Source organism: Anolis carolinensis, chromosome 5 (genome assembly GCF_035594765.1).
Source record: "Anolis carolinensis isolate JA03-04 chromosome 5, rAnoCar3.1.pri, whole genome shotgun sequence".
Taxonomy (NCBI): domain Eukaryota; kingdom Metazoa; phylum Chordata; class Lepidosauria; order Squamata; family Dactyloidae; genus Anolis; species Anolis carolinensis.
The window spans coordinates 65,210,458-65,230,042 of record NC_085845.1 but is presented as its reverse complement, the minus strand read 5'-3'; the positions used below and the strand labels follow the sequence as shown (position 1 = coordinate 65,230,042).

Genomic DNA, 19,585 nt, shown 5'->3' with positions numbered 1-19,585 from the left:
CACAACTTTGTTGTGCATGGCCAATGAAGTTCTGAGCTGCTGTCAATTTTGCCTAAACCTGTAGAAAATCTAAGGCTGTTAAGGAGATCTGTTCATCTTACAGAGGTCTGATAATTTTTCATGGACAGTATCACTGGGTTGTTGTGCATTTTCCGGGCTGTATGGCCACATAAGGAGAGAATGCTCCTGGAACATGGCCATACAGCCCGGAAAGTGCACCATAACCCAATTTTATTTATTTATTTGCTTCTTTCTTTGGTACTTCCTGGTTCATACCTTAATGGGGTGGCTTAATTCCCTGGTTCATTATTTTATAAAAATCATATATTCTTCCAAAATAGTTAATTTAGAATTTTATTTTATTAAGTTAGAATTTTGGAAGTCTTTGCTAAAAATCTGCGGAAAATATTAAATTGTAGTCCCTTTTTGGAATAACTGGGGGATATTAAGTAAATTAAACAAAGAAATAATAAAATAAATACAACAGATTTCATTGTAATAATATTCTCTGCTACTGATATTTGTCCAGATATTTCTGTAACCCCTGCACTTTGCTAATGCCTCTTCTAAGGGGCAGGACTTATGCTGATCTCCCAACTTGGGTTAACCCAGGGCAAGGCCGTAATAATCAGTCAACCTGGTTCAGCCCCATACAGCATTTAGCCTACACTGAGCAAAGTGGTCACTGTATTTGTGCCCTATGTGTGTGTCGCACCTCAGGTTAGCTTCACCTTGCTAAATACATCAAACTGCACACAGGTTGAAGTCTTTTTAGTTTATTAGAAAATAGAAGATAAAAGGTTATTTAAAAGCAAAAGTAAAGTTCCAAAAAATGGTTACCAAAATAAAGCCATAGAGAATAAATCCAGAAATCACGAAGAATAAACAAGGTACCAATAGAGCATGACAAAGTCCCAAGAACATGAACACAAAAGCTGCAAGGTAATCCAGGAAAACGAGAGCTTGCTTCTTGGTTAAACGAAAATTGCTTTGACAAAGGTTTGTCTCCAAACACATTGCTTTAATACCCTTTGCAAAGCATAAAAGCATTTCTTTGGCCTGTAGCCTCCCTTTTGTTTCCAATTCTCACTCCTCCGAACCCCGAATTCCAAACGGTCAGCTCGATCTAAGGAACCTGTTTTGTCAAGGTCAGCCTGCTCATTAGTTTGCTGAGCCTCATTATCAGACTGAGAACTGTCCTCCTTTTCCAAGTCCATTTGCACCTGGCTAGATTCAGAATCAACAACAGCATCCCTTGCGGTGGGAAAATGAACTCGCACTCCCTGTTCCTCATCTTCTACAACAGGGACATTTTGAACCTGATTGTGAACCTGAATCCCATCATCCTCATCAGTGTCAATTTGAGGTTCCAGCTGAGTCACAACAGTGTGAGAGATATAGCAAGCACATGTCTCTCTCTCTTCCCATTCGACTTCCCACTCAAAATTTCCTTTTGTAAATACAATGGGGTCCTTTACACATAAGCTTTTGCTTTGGGAACATAAATCTTTCATTGTGTCTTTATTATATGTTTTAACAAAGCAACTCAAACTTTTTCTCCTCATTGGGTGGGAGTATTATGGGATTTTGTATGTTTGCTTATTTTCAGGTCCTGTAGAGAAAATGTTAAGAATTATTTTTATGTGAAATAATGTTTTTTCCACAAAACCACAAGTTTTACATTAACACCACCCACCTGCCCCCATGAAAAAAGTACTGGTCTTTTTGCTTTTGAACAGGAGTGAAAAGCAGTGAAAAAATGTTACAACTGTCCCAAACTTTTTTTTTAACATAGTGAAACACCTAGAACAAGAAACTATGTAAGATTCTTCACTTCCTTCTCCTATGGTTCAGTTCTTCCTGTCTCTTTAGGTAAAAGGTGAGAAAGGTAGGAGGAAAGGTTTGCAGGTATTATTAGGAGTAACAGGCTTGACCCACTATGCAGGACCTATTTAAGGAAAGAGATTGCTCCGTCCCTTTATGTTATTGTCTGAAAAAATGGTCTTATCTAAAGTCATACAAAAGAGATTTATTGAAAAGTGAACTGCTCTCCCCAACAAAAAGAAACTGTTCTGTCTTTGTATTTGAGAAAAATAGATGAATCTTCTGCTCATTCATCTATTTTTCTCAAACACATCTTAAAGAAATCCCAGTTTTCATAAAGAAACAGACAGAAAAGATTTTAAAATTACGTCAGTGTGAACAATTTGATGTCAATACATTTAATAAAGATCTAATTTTACATGATACCTTGAAAGTAATTAAATATGCAGCATTTCCAAATTTACAGTGCATTTATACAAATATATTAAAATGGGAAAGAATAAGTAAAATTATGAGCACCACTCCACTAATACCTTCTTATCTAATCACACTGATAATAATACTCAGCACTTACACAGGTATTACTATTAACCTGATAAGCTCATAATACTTTGTAAACATCAACTGATTAAGACTCTCAGAAAAATTCATACCACAGAGAAAGCTGCCATTTTGTGGGGTGGTCCAAAAATCACAAAGGCATTTCATATTTTAATAACTTTTTGAAAAAAATTGAAAGATTTTACATGTACTGTATGATGTAATATAATAGTATTTTCTACATATACTGTATATGATGCTATGGTATTGTAACCTAAAAACAAAAAATAAAGGATTAAATATGGAATCCTCTTTGTGACTTTGACCCACCCTGTAGAAAGGAAAGCCAAGTTAGGGAAATCTGTCATTTCTTGAACACTGTTGTTGAGGCCTGTGAAGCCTCTGAGGATGAGGACAAGAATTTTCTGGTTGAGCCAGGTGTTTCTGTGGGGGAAAGCGAAAGTGTTTTTCGAGATGATGGGAATGTTTTGAGTAGATCTGTTGTTGGAAAAACAGGCAGCAAATCTCAGGAGAATCAGCCAGGGATTGACTCTGAAAGGAATGTGGAGGAGACAGGAGGGTTGCAGATAACCCAGTGTTTGCAGATTAGAAGAAATAGTGTAAAACAGAGACAAATCCGGTGTTCCCAGAGACTGAAAGATAAACAAAGAATCCAGGTGTGAGAAAGAGTTATGTCATGGGCAAGATGGAGCATTCTTAAGGAACTGGAGTCTATGTTCGGTGGGGAGATTAACATTGGATTTTCATGTATCAAGTTGCCTGTCTTGGGAGCTTTGAGTTAGGAGTTCAGTTGGATCTGTATCTTGTTTTCCTGTTCAAGTTCCATGCCTCCTGTTTGGATTATAAATCTTGTTTCAAGTTTCAAGCCTTTGGGATTATAGTCAAGTTCAAGTATCAAGCCTTTGGATTATGGTCATGTTCATGTTTCCAAGCTTTCAGATATAATTCTAGTTTAAGTGTAACAAACCTTGGATTACACGTTTCTTGCTTTTGCCTTAAGTGATTTTTAGAATTCCTGTTTAGAGTTGGTCATTGCTTTTTGTTAAGCTTCTGGAAATGTACTTCATGGATGTATGAGGAAATGATGCACCAGGAGACCGGGGGGGGGGAGGCTTTGCCTCCCCCTGTTTCCTGGCATGTCATTTCCTTGCACCAGTGAGGTTGCAGGGAGGCACATAATGTTGGCCAGGTAAGTTTTCTTTTATTTTAAAGAGTAATTTTGGGGGGCTTTGGGGTGGCTGTGTGTCATCTTGATAGTAATCAGAATGGCATGTAGCCACCCTCCCTGGGAAAGCCTGGGTTTTTGGGGTGCTGTGGGGACTAAAACACGCACCAAAGCGAGTTTTTGGAACTGGCTTCAACATGGGTTTTACTCCTGACTGGAAGCACCCAGAGTGATGTAATTGAGCATTATAGATTAAAAATTACTCACAGTTGCTGAGAGTATGGTATTCTTAAAACTAAATAAAATAAAATCCATACATTGCAAATGGATGGAGTGTGCAGTTCTCCAAGTTCTATACTCAATGCCACACCTGTTTTTAAAATGTTTGCAAGCACTAGTAGTCTACTCAGCAATTGTAGTCAAAACAAAGTATTATATGCTTTGCTTTGAAGAAAAAATACAGACTTTATCCAGATATGTTTTTCACATTATTATTTTATAGAGATTACCTTTTAACTAGTTTATATTTGCCCAAACACTGTGTCTGTGTCTTGGAAATCATACCATCTGCCAGATGCTGTTAGACTGCATATGTCAGCATTCCTTACAAGTCCAACAATATCTGTAAGGCTGCATTATTTTTACCCCTATTTTAGATATTTAACACAGTTCAAATTCTCACTAAAATCTGTCAAAACATATGGAAAACAAAACAATGAAAAGCTATTGATTGCTCTTAAAGAAATATGTGTCCAGTGTTCCCTCCCTACTTTGTGGTTCGCTTTTCGCTCCCTCACTGCTTTGCAGTTTTTTCCTTAGAGATGCACATGCGCACAAGGTGCCAGTTTCCCTTTTGCGCATGTGCCCTTCCTCTCGTCGGCGTCCAGCCAGACCACTCTGGATGCTGACAAGAGGGAGGCGCATGCACAAAAGGGAAACTGGCAGGCACCGGAGAGGAAGAAGCGCAGAAAGAAGGCTTGCAAAGGGGAGAAAGGCCACCTAACTACTAATATAATGTGTAAATATTAAAATAAATATAGTGCCCCTACTTTGCGGAATTTCACTTATTGCAGGTGGTCCTGGAACGTAACCCCTGTGATAAGTGAGGGAATACTGTACCACATTTTATTTCATATATATATGTATCCTGATGATAATTTTATAGAATACTTTATTCTACTTTATAGAATAATTTTATGCATGAAACAAAGTTTGTGTACAATGAACCATCCAAAAGCACTATCTCAGTCACCAGTGTTGACATTTTTGGAGTATTTCAGACTTCAGAATTCCCTATAAGGGAAACTCAACCTGAAAATTATTTTGCTGTAGAGGAAGGTGCTGTTAAAAATGATCTGAACTGGGTTTCAAATATACTAAGTATGACATTGAATATTACTTGTTATTGTCAGTTCCCCAGACTCAGAATAATAATTAAAAAAAAACAAGCCCAGTTCTTCTCAAATGTATCTTACTTGCATTGGAAACAATAAGGGTGGATTTCATGTAAAGTAGTTAAGATTATGTGATAAATCATTAGTTAAGAAATTTAAAAGATGATAGGGACAGAGCAGAATCTGGTATGTTAAGGAAGATAAGACAGATTTGTTTAACCTGGCTGTTTAAATACAGGGTTTTAAAGGTTGAAAGAAAGAAAATCGCAATCACTTAAATCTTTTAATGCTGCAACTGACATTTATAGCAGCTGAATAAGATTTATCATTTTATTCTCCAAATGAATCACATTGCATAGCTAATATTTAAAAAGTAATAAACTTGGATTCAAATTAATTAAACACTGAAATTCAGATTAATATTTAACTTTTTGCAGTTCTATAAAATGACAGTCTTATCCTTTGGTGGGGGGCACTTAAATGACTGCATAGTATGGCACAAAAGAAGATGAATTTGGAAATGTTCATAATTGAAGATATTAGTTTTCAAATTAACCAGCGTATACTGTTTGCTGTCAATAACCCTTTGCTAACAGTGGAAGCTACAGAAAATGCTTCAGCTGTACTTCACAAAAAGGAAAATCAAGCTGATTAGGAAGCCTTGCAAATGATGACTTATTATCAGTGAATTCTTGATTTTTATACCTATTTCATATACATGCATATCTGGGCTCACGTAAAAATTTCTCAGGTGAAAAGGGATTGTGAGTGGGAAAAGGTTAAGAATCCCTGATACAGAACACAATATAAATACAGCAAAAATCAAAACCAAAACCACACATTCAGAACTCCAACTTTTCAAATCTAGGAAAAGTGTTAGAATGAAATCCATAGCTGCAGAAGAGACTTGTTAACCTTTTATTAGAACAATAGAGCCATGTACCTCTCAAAAAAGCTCCCGTTTAAAGTTTTGTGTGATTCATATGCTCAATCAGTGTTTTGAATCAATATTACAAAGGAAAGCACAAATCTATCAATGTCTGTTTCTGAGGATTCCAGTCTCTGGTTTGTTTTATTCAATTTTCCACATTAGTTTACAAGGGCTTTTTAAAATATCATCTAGCTTAAAGCAGGTTACATCCCAGAAGAATGAAGTTCACAGTTTGGCAATATTGACTGATCCAGCATTGTTTCTGAAATCCCAATGGCACCTATAGGATACCACATGGGCCCCTTCTACACTGCCCTATATCTCAGGGTCTGATTCCAGATTATCTTCTTATCCCAGATTATCTGGCAGTGGGGTCTCACATAATCCAGTTCAAAGCAGATAACCTGGGATCAGATCCTGGGATATAAGGAGAGTATGGAAGGGGCCATGGTATACGCATAGGTGTCTGCAGGGCCGTGTGTGTGCTTGACCTCCTTTAAATCTTGAATTTATTAATTTATTGTCAAAAGCATAGATTATTGTACAAAGTAACATGGCAGGAGGGAGAGCTCTCAATGGCTAGGGGGGCAAATATGCTTGGAGAACTGTACCCCTCTTCCCTTCCCTGTAGAAAAACTCCATTTTTGCCTTAACAAATCCTCTAGGACATGGGATATTTTTGTCATTTTTCATCCTCCCAACCTCTTAGGCCCAGGAGAAGCTTTATTTACAAAAGGAAATGGCCGTGGGTAGGCATAATGTGGCAAAATTGCTCCCATACCCCCTCAATGTTTAGGGGCATTTTGGAGCAAATAATAAAAACAAATGGTGCCTGGGAACCACAGAAATAGCTGAGGTGGTTCACAAACCACACCTCGCTGACCCAAGTGAGGGACAACCCTTATTGAGAAATCTGGCTCCTAGACTCCTACTGGCTATGCTCCTATACTAGTGTGTTATCTTTGCCCATGCAGTTCTATGAACTCCCCCTCCTTTACCTCTATCCAGCAGCTGTCACATCCTGGGAAGAGCTATTGCTGCTGCTCAACAGAGGAGATGAGAAGAATAGTGCAGGAAATTCAGACCATGAAGCAGCAGCTGGGTTCAGCTCAGTTGGGGAAGAAGAAACAAGGGTGTGCTCACCTCCTTCTCCTAAGAGCCCAGAGCAGTTATATATTAATGATATGAAGTGTCTCCCCTATTCCTTCTGTACCAATGAGCACTGTATCAGCAAAAGTAGTCCATCGCAGGCTTAACATCTGCAGGGTATGTGCGAAGGTTTGAGGATGGAGTCTAGTGCAAGTGAATAGCAGGCTTGCCAGGCGTCCCAGATTTTAAGGTACAGTCCCTTATTTCTGGAAAATGTCCCTCACCCTGGGGGAATCACTGGATGGGACATCCTGGGGCTTCAGCCAATGAGGGTCCCCCCTCACCTGAGCTCCTCCTCCTCCTCTTTAGCCGTTGAAGTCCCCCTGTCCCCTCTTCACCGACATCAATTGCTGAAGAGGCAGAGGAGCTCAGGTGAAAGGGAAGAGGGCAAGACCCTCTTTGGCCAAGGCACCAGAAGTTCCGCCCTCAGAACTCCCCCACTTGCCCAGCAACCCTGGTGCATAGTCCTCTGCATCTTATTTAAAATGAACATATGTGTATGCAGGCCACATGTATGTGCATACATGCCACTAAAAGAATGGCACCCACTGTCTGCTTAGCATAATAATAGCACTATCTTTTTTAAAAAGGAAAATTACACATCTATCCTAGTGAGAGGGAGATTGTAATGAAAAAACAAGAGAGATGGGCAGGGGACACCTGAGAATGCAAATTAAATGCTCTGATCCGGAAGGACAGAAAGTGAATTGGAGCAGGTAGTTATGGCTGGTGTTGCACAGAAAATTTCCCTGGCCACTTCTGCCTGCCTCACAGAGTATGGTTACTAAGATCCAACACACAATTTCAGGCAGCTGATAACACACACATCTGATCACTGGTATTCTTACAAAGGCTTCAGATAAAGTTGACTCGATTCATATCTACAACTTGGAGTGCATTGGCTAAAGAGAGGCAGTTGGATATATCTAGGCCAGGGGTCCCCAAACTTTTTAAACAGGGGCCAGTTCACGATCCTTCGGACCGTTGGAGGGCTGGACTATAGTTGGCCACCGAGCAATAAATAATAATAATAATAATAACAACAACAACAATAATAATAAAAAAGAGGGTTGGCAGAGACCCTTTGGGCCATTGAGTCCAATCCCCTTCTGCTTTTGTGCACCAAAAGCACAAGCACAGCACCCCTGACAGATGGCCACCCAGCCTCAATGTTAATAATAATAATAATAATAATAATAGTAATAATAATAATAATAATAATAATGAGGGTTGGAAGAGACCCCTTGGGCCATTTAGTCCAACCCCCTTCTGCCTCTGTGCACCAAAAGCACAAGCAAAGCATTCCTGACAGATGGCCACCCAGCCTCAATGTTAATAATAATAATAATAATAATAATAATAATAATAATAATAATAATAAAGAGGGTTGGAAGAGACCCTTGGGCCATTTAGTCCAACCCCCTTCTGCCTCTGTGCACCAAAAGCACAAGCAAAGCATTCCTGACAGATGGCCACCCAGCCTCAATGTTGTTAATAATAATAATAATAATAATAATAATAATAATAATAATAATAAATACAGGGTTTTGGAACACAATACTCCTGACCTCACAATCATGTTAAAAAACAAAGTATGGATTGTCAATGTTGCAATCCCAGGTGACAGAAGGATTGAGGAGAAACAACTGGAAAAGCTGACACGATATGAGGATTTAAAGATTGAATTACAAAGACTCTGGCACAAGCCAGTCAAGGTGGTCCCAGTGGTGATCGGCACACTGGGTGCAGTGCCTAAAGACCTTGACCTGCACTTAAATACAATCAGTGCTAACAAAATTAGCATCTGCCAGCTGCAGAAGGCCACCTTACTGGGATCTGCACACATTATTTGCCGATACATAACACAGCCCTAGACGCTTGGGAAGTGTCCGATGTATGACCCATTCAACAGCCAGCAGTGTGTCTGCCTTGTGTTTCTAATAATAATAATAATAATAATAATAATAATAATAATAATAATAATAATAATGGTTTTACGAGAAGAAGAGACCCCTTGGGCCATTTAGCCCAACCCCCTTCTGCCCTTGTGCCGTGGGGGCCGGATAAATGGCTTCAATGGGCCGCATCTGGCCCCGGGCCTTAGTTTAGGGACCCCTGATCTAGGCTCTTGAACATTTCCACTTCTGGAGGGCTGTGTAATTTAGAAATAACTGTCTAGAATGACAAGGGCCTTGCTAGAATAGAGCAGGTACCCTAAAATTGCCAATTTTGTGCCCAAACACATGAGGGCCCACACACATTAGGTCAATGGCTGTTGTTGGCAGAATCTGGGTCACGCCGTCCTGAAAATAACCCAGATATACCCTACACAAAAGGATTTTAATTTTAAACTGCCCCAAAAGCATTCACCAAAGGGCAGCATGTGTGTTTTTAAATAAAAAATCTGAGGATTTCCCCCTTTTGAAACGTATGTCTATCCTGTTGATCCATCTCTGAAGTATGGGGGTCGGCAGATGACGTTCACAAAATGGCATTCTGAGCCATGGTAACCCTTATTTAGAATCTGCTCATCAGTAGAATTCTTCTGGTGATCCTTCTGATGTCTTTGTCATAAGGGCAAATATTTTCCTCATTTTCACAGGCACCCCAACACACTGAACAGTGACAATAATGTCTTTGTATTTAACACTGCTCTTTTGTCTGAATTATGTAATACTGTTTTAACATTATGCCACTCTGAGATATTATGCTATGGGGCAGATCACTAGTTATCTGCGAGTAACCATTTTTAGACCAGCATTAATGAACCTATACATTGATGCAATGATTTAAAACAATTGCTCATAATATGGATTTCATTTTGATGAGCTAGACTGCATTCTCTAATGCTTTATATAATGACTACTGATTTGCTGTATTCTGATCAAGTTGCCTGTGGCTGATCTGCTTATGATCTAGATTACTTGGAAACTATCCTAGTGAAAGCTGATAATTTACTAGGATTATGATACCTTCTCAGTGATCAGAACAGTATTACCGATAGATCGGGGACAAAACAGGACCATCTTGAAGTACCCTGAGGGCAATGCCACATTAGTCCTAATCAGAGTCGATTCACTTATTTAAATAGCAGGAATATTCTGAAAAATGTCAGTTTTTCTATATTTTCCTTTCAAGCGATATAGCCTTCCACATATTATAACAGTTTAGACAGTCAAGATATAAAACTACCTGGATTAAACCTGAAAGAAATAGAATGTTCTTTCAAGGCAAAGCAATCTAACACGTCAAGTTTTTATTATGCCTGTTTTCGTATGCATGGTCAGTGACACTAAGCTATGTATGTATGTAAGTAATATTTATTTGTGCAGAAAATGAAAATGCAACTTACACTGTAAGTACCTCTAACTATGAATGGACTTCGCATAGCCAATTTGACTCAAAATGTGAATGAGGGGGATTTCTTTTCAAGGAGCACATATGTGACTCAACTTCTGGTATCAGGTTTCACTTTTTTGTATTTGTACTGAATGTATCAATAGGTGTATAATGTGTATTTTATCTAAAGGGGAACACAAAACAGTTAATAACAAATTATGATGATTATGATAATGAATATCCCGTTTCTTCATTCCCAAAGGAGACTCAAAGTGGCTATGAGACTTTTATATACACCAAAATTCAGTGAAATACCACTTCTAATTTTCTTTCTTTTAGTTTTAATGCCATATAAATTCTAACAGTCTTAGAACTAGAATGACTTCTTAGAATTAGAACAAGTATTTGTTTTGTTTTGTTTTAAAACATACCATGTTTTAGAGGTGTTCAAGACTATGCATGTCACTTCTGGGTTAATAGGATTCTAGTTTATAAATGTAAGCCCTCTGAAAGCTTTAAGGACATCCAACAATGGTGCAGCAGGTTAAACTGCTGAGCTACTGAACTTGCTGACCGGAAAGTTGGTGGTTTGAATCCAGGGAGTGGGGGTAAGCTCCCACTGTTAACCCCAGCTTCTGGCAACCTAACAGTTCAATAACATGCAAATGTGAGTAGATCATTAAGTACCGCTCCGGCAGGAAGGTAACGGCGCTTCATGCAGTAATGCCGTCCATTTAAACTTGGAGGTGGCTATGGACAACGCCGGCTCCTCGACTTAGAAATGGAGATAAGCACCAGCCCCCAGAGTCGGACATGACTAGACTTAATGTCAGGGGGAAACCTTTACCTTTACCTAACAAAAATATCTTTAATTCCTGGCATTGGAGGGAACAAGCTGCACATGAACAGGCTACTTCTAAGCAGCATTAATTACAAGAAAAGATCTCTGTAATATAATACAAAAATAGGTCTCTGATAAGAATAGTATTTTGAGAGAGGGACACTGATAATAAGTGCATTATGTGGGCCCAGGTGAATCATATAGTCACTTTAGTGGCTGAATATTATGAAAAGAAATTATATGAAGTTGAACAAACAGACATTTAAGTGAAGGTCAGTCACATAAAACAGATTTTTTAATGAGCCCACAAAAGTGACTACCCCAGTTTTCCTACACACATACTTAACATTAGCAATTTGTCGCATGTTGAGAGTCTGAAGGGAAAAAAACTGAACTAAACATCTTTTTACTTACTTTATTTATTAAATTTATATCCCATCGTTCTACCAAAACGAGATTCAAAGTATGTATTTATTTGCTTATTAATTTGTAAATTACATCTCCAACTAATATTTCCTTGGTCCTAGGACCACTATAAATCCTCGGCCCAAATTTTCTGCTTTTGTTTTACTCCCTACCAAGGTGGTCAGTTGCAAATGAGAACAGGATTGTTCCAACTTTAATCACTGTGCACTGGAGAGAATCACTGCTGAAAATGTTTCTTCTGTTCTACTTTAAAAAAAGACAAAAGCCTTGTTCTCGTCTACATCTGACCATACTCTTTCTTGCACGTATTTGGCTATTTATGAATCTGACGGAAGCATAGGGCACCTGTTTATCTATTATGTTTTATGACAGACCATCACCCAAAGAATTCAGTGCATAAGTTCTGGCACAAGCTGTGATCAGTGTGGTAAATTTCTTGGAGGGAGGCCTCTGCAGAGGAAATAAAAGCTGTGATTTTTCACAGCCCGTAAGGAGATGGCAGCTCACTTATGGAAGTGGTGAAAATACTCTGGAAACCATAGTAATTTTGTTTCCTTGCAACAGTGAACAACAATATGGGGTGCCAAAATAGTTTTGCAGTTGTTTTACCAGCTGCCTGGGCTGGCAAGGAACCAGGATTGAAACGCTTGCTCCATGTGGCTCTAAAGGATTGGATGCATCGCATGACTATGTCTGATCTCAGAAGTAAGCATTGTGCAAATGTTCCCAAAAATGCCTCTTGAAATGCCTTTGTTCTATGGGCTTGGCATAAGTATAGGAAAAAGAACATTCTCAACAAACCTTTGAGATCAGGTTCTCTTTTTTTTTCAGAGAGAGAGATTATCATGTTTAGAGCTCTCTCCCAGCTTGTTAAAGTGTGAAACTAATGCAATAGTAGCCTGGGAGAAATTTCAACCATTCCAGAATCAATGGTAAGTCTGACACATAGAAGTGGACCTCTAGAGTATGCATACTATATATTTCAATTGAAGATATTTGTGTTATGGCATTACAACAGCATACCTACCTTGTCTACTATACTCATCTGACTCCCTGTGAACCAAGTCTTTTACTCGGTTTCCATACAGCAATCTGGAGGAATCATGATCAAAAGCTTTCAAAGTTTCACTTGAGCTGTAGGATTTCTGTGTAGGCACCCGGCATTCTTCATTTTCTGCTGAAGAATTTGTGTAACGCCTCTCCTTGTCTCTTCTGCTCTTTGTCAGGGAGCAATAAGGTCTGCGTTCTTTCACATCCATGCTTCATTACTTCTGTATGCACATCAGGCCAGGTTTCTGGAAATTCTGTTTTACATTCGATCTTTCATCTGTAAGAGGATTAAATAGATTATATATAATTTAAGTATATATATTTACAGAATACCACATACGCATCAATAGTTAGGTAATTACTAGGGGTAAAAGTCCTATTCAGACAAAATAATGCTGATTTTTAGATACAACTGAATTTGAAAGAGAACTGAGTAAATGATTTCATAGTATAATTGTTAGGTTTCCTGAGAAGTCTCAGCCCCAGAATATTAAAATATACACCATTAACTGTATTAGCTACCTTATATTTGATCATAACAGTACAGTATGGTCAAGCCATACTTGTAAAAAACAACAACAATACTGCTTCTATTCAGGTTCAAATGCTACTGAAATTGTTTTGATTTAATTCTGGTTCATGCCAATAAAAGTTCATTAGTTAGTTCTGTATACATAAACAACCAGTTCAATTCTGTTTAATAAAAAAAATCCCATATTCCTGCAACATTTTAGGTTGGCATTTCAAATATATGTTTCATTTTTACATGTTTAGTTCTCAGCATACTATTCATATAAAGACAGTTTGATATACACCCTATGTTACCAGTTTTGAGTTGGCTTTAGCAACATAAATATGAAACATTACGTTGAATAACTTGGAACATGTTTTAACTTTGAATATGTTTTGATGGATTTTAACTTTGAATTTTTAGTGCTGTTTGTGTTTAATTCTGTTTTAATGTTTGTATATTTGTATATTTTAAATTGTATACTAATGCTTTTATGTCAAGCTGCTTTGGGAGTTAAAGTTAAACAACAACAACAACAACAACAACATGTATTGGATATAATACATCATATTACAGGTTTTTCCTTTCCCTGTATATTGACCAAACTCTTGCCATGAATGGAAAACAGATTTCAAACCCAGTTCTTGAAGAATGTAAAGTATAAAAGCCTATTATATCATCCCAAATAACTGTTTTAATATTTTATTTGTTTTTTTTTCTGATTCTGATGGAGTCAATGAATCAGTGAGTATACCTAAACAGATGTTTTGTTGTTTTGGGCAGCTCCTATTTTGAATCGGCAATGTGGTTCCTCTTATCCTCCAGTTTTGTTCTGACACACATTCAAAACAGATTATCAGATAACAGTTTATATTCTATTCTGATTCAGGACAAAATGGAGTTTCATTCCAGTTTTTGCTTCAAGATCAGATTGACTCCCATTCCTGATGTTAACAAGCGCAGATTTACAAGAAAGTTGCGAAGCATCTGTCATTGCCATACTTCACCTTCAGTATATAAAAATGTCACTAAGGAATTTTGCTCAAAAATCAAGAAAATAGATTGCCAGAGAAGGAAATGGCTGACATGCTGTTAATTTACTGCCTCATAAAATCTGCATTTTTTCACATTTACATCGGCTACTTCTTTGCCATTAGACAGATTTCCTATTAGTTGAACAGGCTGATTCTATGTGCCAGTTGAACAGGCCAATCCTATTATAGAGGAGCTACAGTGTTCAGTTTAATATTGGAGGAAGTTTATTAAGCTTAACAGCAATTGCACAGATTACAATTGTCCTGTCATTAAACAGAGCACAGTGCCCTACTTCCACAGAACTCTATATGCCTCTTCTCTACTTTTCCTCCAGTGGTCAGGCAGCATTTTATGTCTGCTGTACTGAGTAGACTCAGTCCTTATAAAAATCTTTATGTGCTTGGGCATCTCCCACATGCTTTAACCCTCTATAATTTTCTCTTTTTCCCACTAATCTCTGAGTTAGCTAATATACACTTATAATGTTGTTTTGGCAGTCTCTCAAAATGTGTTATTTTCATGTCCTGTTTGTGAATATCTTAAAGCATCTGGTTGACCATGGAGCAAACAGTATGCTAGACTGGCCTTAGAATTAAACTAAAACATTTATTCTGACATGGAGCATATAATATGTCAGTTTTACTTCCTTATTTAAAACTATGTCTGAGAAACCCAATCTGAATCAGGACAGAGGAAGAGAACTTGAGCACTTTACCTCCTATTGCTGTTCCAATCCAGATTAACAGCAGGGTTCAGAGAACCTTCTCATCAGTACATTCTCTTGTTATTTTAGAATATACACAACAGTGGCATACAATTAAAAAGGCATAGTCCTTCACTCTAACATGGCGTTATGTTTACGATAGATTATTTAAAATAACTGTAAAAGCAAACATTTGGATATCAATCCCAATATTGCTGATGCATGTCACTCTTCCCTTCCTTACTGCAACCTTATGAACTACCCAACAAATGGTCCTACTTTGGGGAAGGGAGAAGTGCAGAGGCTTCAGTGAAAAGAGGAGCTTTCCTAACAACACTTAACACAAGATTCCTCAGTTCTGCTGGCAATTACCCAGTTATGGTTATCCATATGGTTTTATACTGGTTTTAAACCACTTCATTGGATGTATTGCAATAGCAGATTCCCAGATTAGTTTAGTGTTTACACCTTATTTTATTTATTTTTTGGCCATTTAATATTTAATGTTTATTTTACTTAAGTGATATTTGTCTTTACTGTTCTAATGTAGCATAAATCCTATGCAAAATCATACTACGTATTTTTGACATTAGTATTTAAATTAATATTGAAATTAGGTGGCACAGTGTGTTAAAGTGCTGAGCTGCAAACATTGCGGACCAAAAGGTCGCAGGTTCAAATCCAGGTAGCGGAATGAGCGCCCGCTGTTAGCCCCAGCTTCTGTCAACCTAGCAGTTCGAAAACACGCAAATGTGAGTAGATCAATAGATACCGCTCCGGCGGGAAGGTAATGGCATTCCATGCAGCCACACCGGCCACATGACCTTGGAGGTGTCTACAGACAACGCTGGCTCTTCAGCTTAGAAATGGAGATGAGCACTAACCCCCAGAGTCAGACACGACTGGACTTAATGTCAGGGGAAACCTTTACCTACTTTTATTCACTAAATATATTAAACATGTTCTATGTGATTAGACTTCAAAAGTATTCCAGTGAAATGGAACAATTTCAAAAAGCTTGAGTTAAACAAAATATTCAATAGTATTTTTAAAATAATACACTGCCATATTTTGTAATTTTAATGAATTTGTGATATGTTTTAAAACAGATTAACCAATAAATTTCACAAGCATACACAGAGTCATTACTAAGTACAGTTACTCATATGGGTAGAAAGCACTTATATGACAAAGACAGTACAGGTTCTTTATCCTTTATCAGAAATGCTTGGGACCAGAAATGTTTTGGATTACAGATTTTTTTTGGACTTTGGCATACCTGTATTTACATAAACGTATATAATGAGATATCTTGGTATTGGGACCCAAACCTGAACACAATATACTCATTTATACTTCATATACATCTTATACACACAGCCTGAAGGTAATTTGTACACAAAAATATTGTGCATGCAACAAATTTTGTGCAAACCGAACACAAGAAAGCAAAGGTGTTACTATGTTAGCCATCCACATAGACCATTCCAGATTGATTTAGTACTTCAGATTTCCGAATATGGGATGGCCTACCTATACTGCATATTTTAAATCAAGTAAATTTCTTCTATAAATTAATTACCACTATTTGCCTCCTAGAATAAACAAACACCTAGATATGGGGATTCAAATGCATTCAAAACAAGGAAGATTCTTTTAAAAGTAGACTTTTAAACAAATGAATCAATCATCTCAGTTAAAGGAATTCCCAGCATGTATTTAATTTTGCAATCATATTGTAATTTAGAATTAGAAAAGGAACATGTCTTTGATCATCTTGCCCTATCTGAAATAATATAGAGATTATTTGAATCTTATATTTTGGTAAAAGTATAAATGGAATACATATGCTGAATAGATATTGTTCTTTTGATACACACACACACACACACACACACACACACAATATCTATATCCATCTATCTATCTATCTATCTCACAAGAGACAACTTGAAATCTATTAAGGAGCAGTACCTTCTTGTGAAATCAGCACATGCAGATTTTCCTCCTGCAATATCAGTTCATAGGTACTGCTATAATGTCCTCTCCAATAACAGGGCATTTATATAACTGGCATGATGTGTCTTGAGACACAAAATTTACCCATGCCATTAAAACCATTTTTCTGTAACATACTGTGTATTGTTTCAAATTTCAGTTTTCTTCACACAAAATCTCTACACGAACATTTCCAATCACTCTAAAAAAGCATGCTTCTACTACAATGAGAACTGCTTGAAGATTAAAATCCTTAATTTTTATTTGTAAAATAACTCATTTTTTTAAAGTAGCCTCTCCTCTTATACCAACATTTAATTTTAATTACCAAATGAGTTGAATGATTATTTTCAAGGTTCTGGGTTGTTGTTGTTTTTTTGTTTTTTGGGGGGGTTTTTTTGCATTGTGTGATAAAGAGGGAGCAAAAACTCATTGTATTATTTTTATACATAAATCTATTTTGACTACCTACAGTTGAAAATCCTCAACCGTTTAATCCATGCTGTGTTGTTAGCAATTAATGATCTCTTTCTCACAGAATTCATTGAATTCAATACACTTCAAGAAACAGTGGTCTGGGTTATCTATTGTCCTCCCTAAAGCTAATCCTCCAGGCTAATTACAGTAAAGTTAGAAATAACAAGATGCTGAATAGCACTATGTTCTTAGAACAATATGACAGCAATTATACAGTTATAAATAGTGAAGATGCAACTGATTTTTTTTCATAAGTTTTTGTCATACTGACTGGGATGGTACACTTATCAATTTTACCATGTGCCACTGATATTTAAAAAGCTGTGCAATCAAGCTTTTCAGTAAATTAATGTTCTATCATATCAAGATCCACATACATTTTCTGGAAGTTACTTTGAAAAAAATCCTGTTGACCATAAAAAATTATTCTATTTCATTGTTCTTACACTATATTCATAGTAATGTATTCCATGTTATGAAAATATCTGGAACTGTTTTTCTTTAAAGACAAGTTAATAAAACAAAATTTAAGCACAGGTATTTTAAAATCTGCTGTACTGGCAGTACCTGAGTTAAAACATCCGATTTACAAACTCCTAGTTACGAACAGGAATGAGACAACAGAAGGTGAGAGAAAAATCTACCCCTGAGAAGAGAAATTCACTCCTGTAAGAGTTATCATGGAAAAAACGGGTCCCCTCTGAACTTTTATCACCAAACCTCCAAATTTTCGTCATCCAATTGTAACGGGGACAAAAAGTGAGGTGGAATCTTCCGAACAGGGGCACAGACAGCAAAACAAATGTTATAGGGGTGTTAGCCCTTCCCTGTACTAAACTAAACAACTATCCAAAACTAAAAAATGGCTGGAGTTACACTTAAAAATGTACCTGTTCTGACTTACATACAAATTCAACTTAAGAATAAACCTGCAGAACCTCTATTTTTTTGTACGTAATTTGGGAACTTCCTGTATTTGTTTTCATATAGCATGTACAGTGTTCCCTCACTTTTCACAGATTCACTCACAGTTTTTCAATAAACTCTAAAAGACTATTATAAATCATAAAAAATTACAATTTACAGCCTAAGGAAGGGAGGAAGGAGAAGCCAAAGGGAGAGAAAAGGAGCCCAAGCGGCAACAGGAGGAGAAGGAGGCGATTTATCCACACATGATTGGTTGATAAGTGAGGGAACACTGTATTTCCATTGAGTCTACAGTACATTCAGTAGCAATGCTGTTTTAGTAGTACATTAGAGTCTCACTTATCCAAACTTCACTTATCCAAGGTTCTGTCTGCCTTTTAGTAGTCATTGTTTTTGTAGTAAATGTTGCAATGTTTTGGTGCTAAATACGTAAATACAGTAATTACTACATAACATTACTGTGTATTGAACAGCTTTTTTTCTGTCAATTTCTTGTAAAACATGATGTTTTGGTGATTAATTTGTAAAATCATAATGTAATTTTATGTTTAATAGGCTTTTTTCTTAATCCCCCTTACTATCCAAGATTTTTGCTTATCCAATGTTCTGCTGGCCCGTTTATCTTGGATAAGTGAGACTCTACTGTAGTAATAAAACAATAATAGTCATTTCTGATAAGTATTGTTTAACTGATTTTTAAAATAGATGATAAATAGTACACCAGGATAGGGGGAAAAGGTGATCTGCCTGACCATAAAAGTACTCCAGCAGGATGAAACATATTTCAGCCGCTGTGCTATACATTAAACTTACTGGCAAAATAAATCCAAATAATGTCAATATTAAGTAATGCCAATGTTAAGATTGCCTACCTGCTTAAAATCTTGTGCTCGACAAAGGCTGAATCTTTTTTACTTGTTCCTCTTAAAACACACACCACTAGTAGCACTCATATTAAGATCCTGAATTGAACAATCAGCCTTTCAGCATACTTTTGCTGTCAATATTTTATACTGTTTCGGTGTTTTCTCCCACAAAGCCCATGATTTGTCCTAAAATGTACTCTTTCTGATAATCATTGAGCACTACATTTTGTACCACTATTCCTAGCTTTCACCATATTATTCCAGTATCCAGTTCAAGTATGTCAATCTTTAAAAGCTCCCTGGCTCACCTCAGCTCAATTAACTACTGCATACTCTATCCACTTTGCCAGTACTATTCACACTGATCTGGTGGCAGGAATGTAAGTGT

The 19,585-nt window shown here is 37.1% G+C and overlaps 1 protein-coding gene across 23 annotated transcripts in view; it reads right to left on the bottom strand.

Moving 5' to 3' along the window:
• The window catches only part of tenm3 (teneurin transmembrane protein 3), a 1,793,546-nt gene that overhangs the window by 440,626 nt on the left and 1,333,335 nt on the right, over positions 1 to 19,585 (bottom strand). For all 23 annotated transcript variants that reach the window (XM_062982692.1, XM_062982693.1, XM_062982691.1 and 20 more), the window contains one exon: positions 12,658 to 12,957. In XM_062982692.1, the coding sequence (XP_062838762.1) occupies positions 12,658 to 12,889 (232 nt within the window). In that variant the 5' untranslated portion in view covers positions 12,890 to 12,957. The remainder of the gene's footprint in view (positions 1 to 12,657; positions 12,958 to 19,585) is intronic.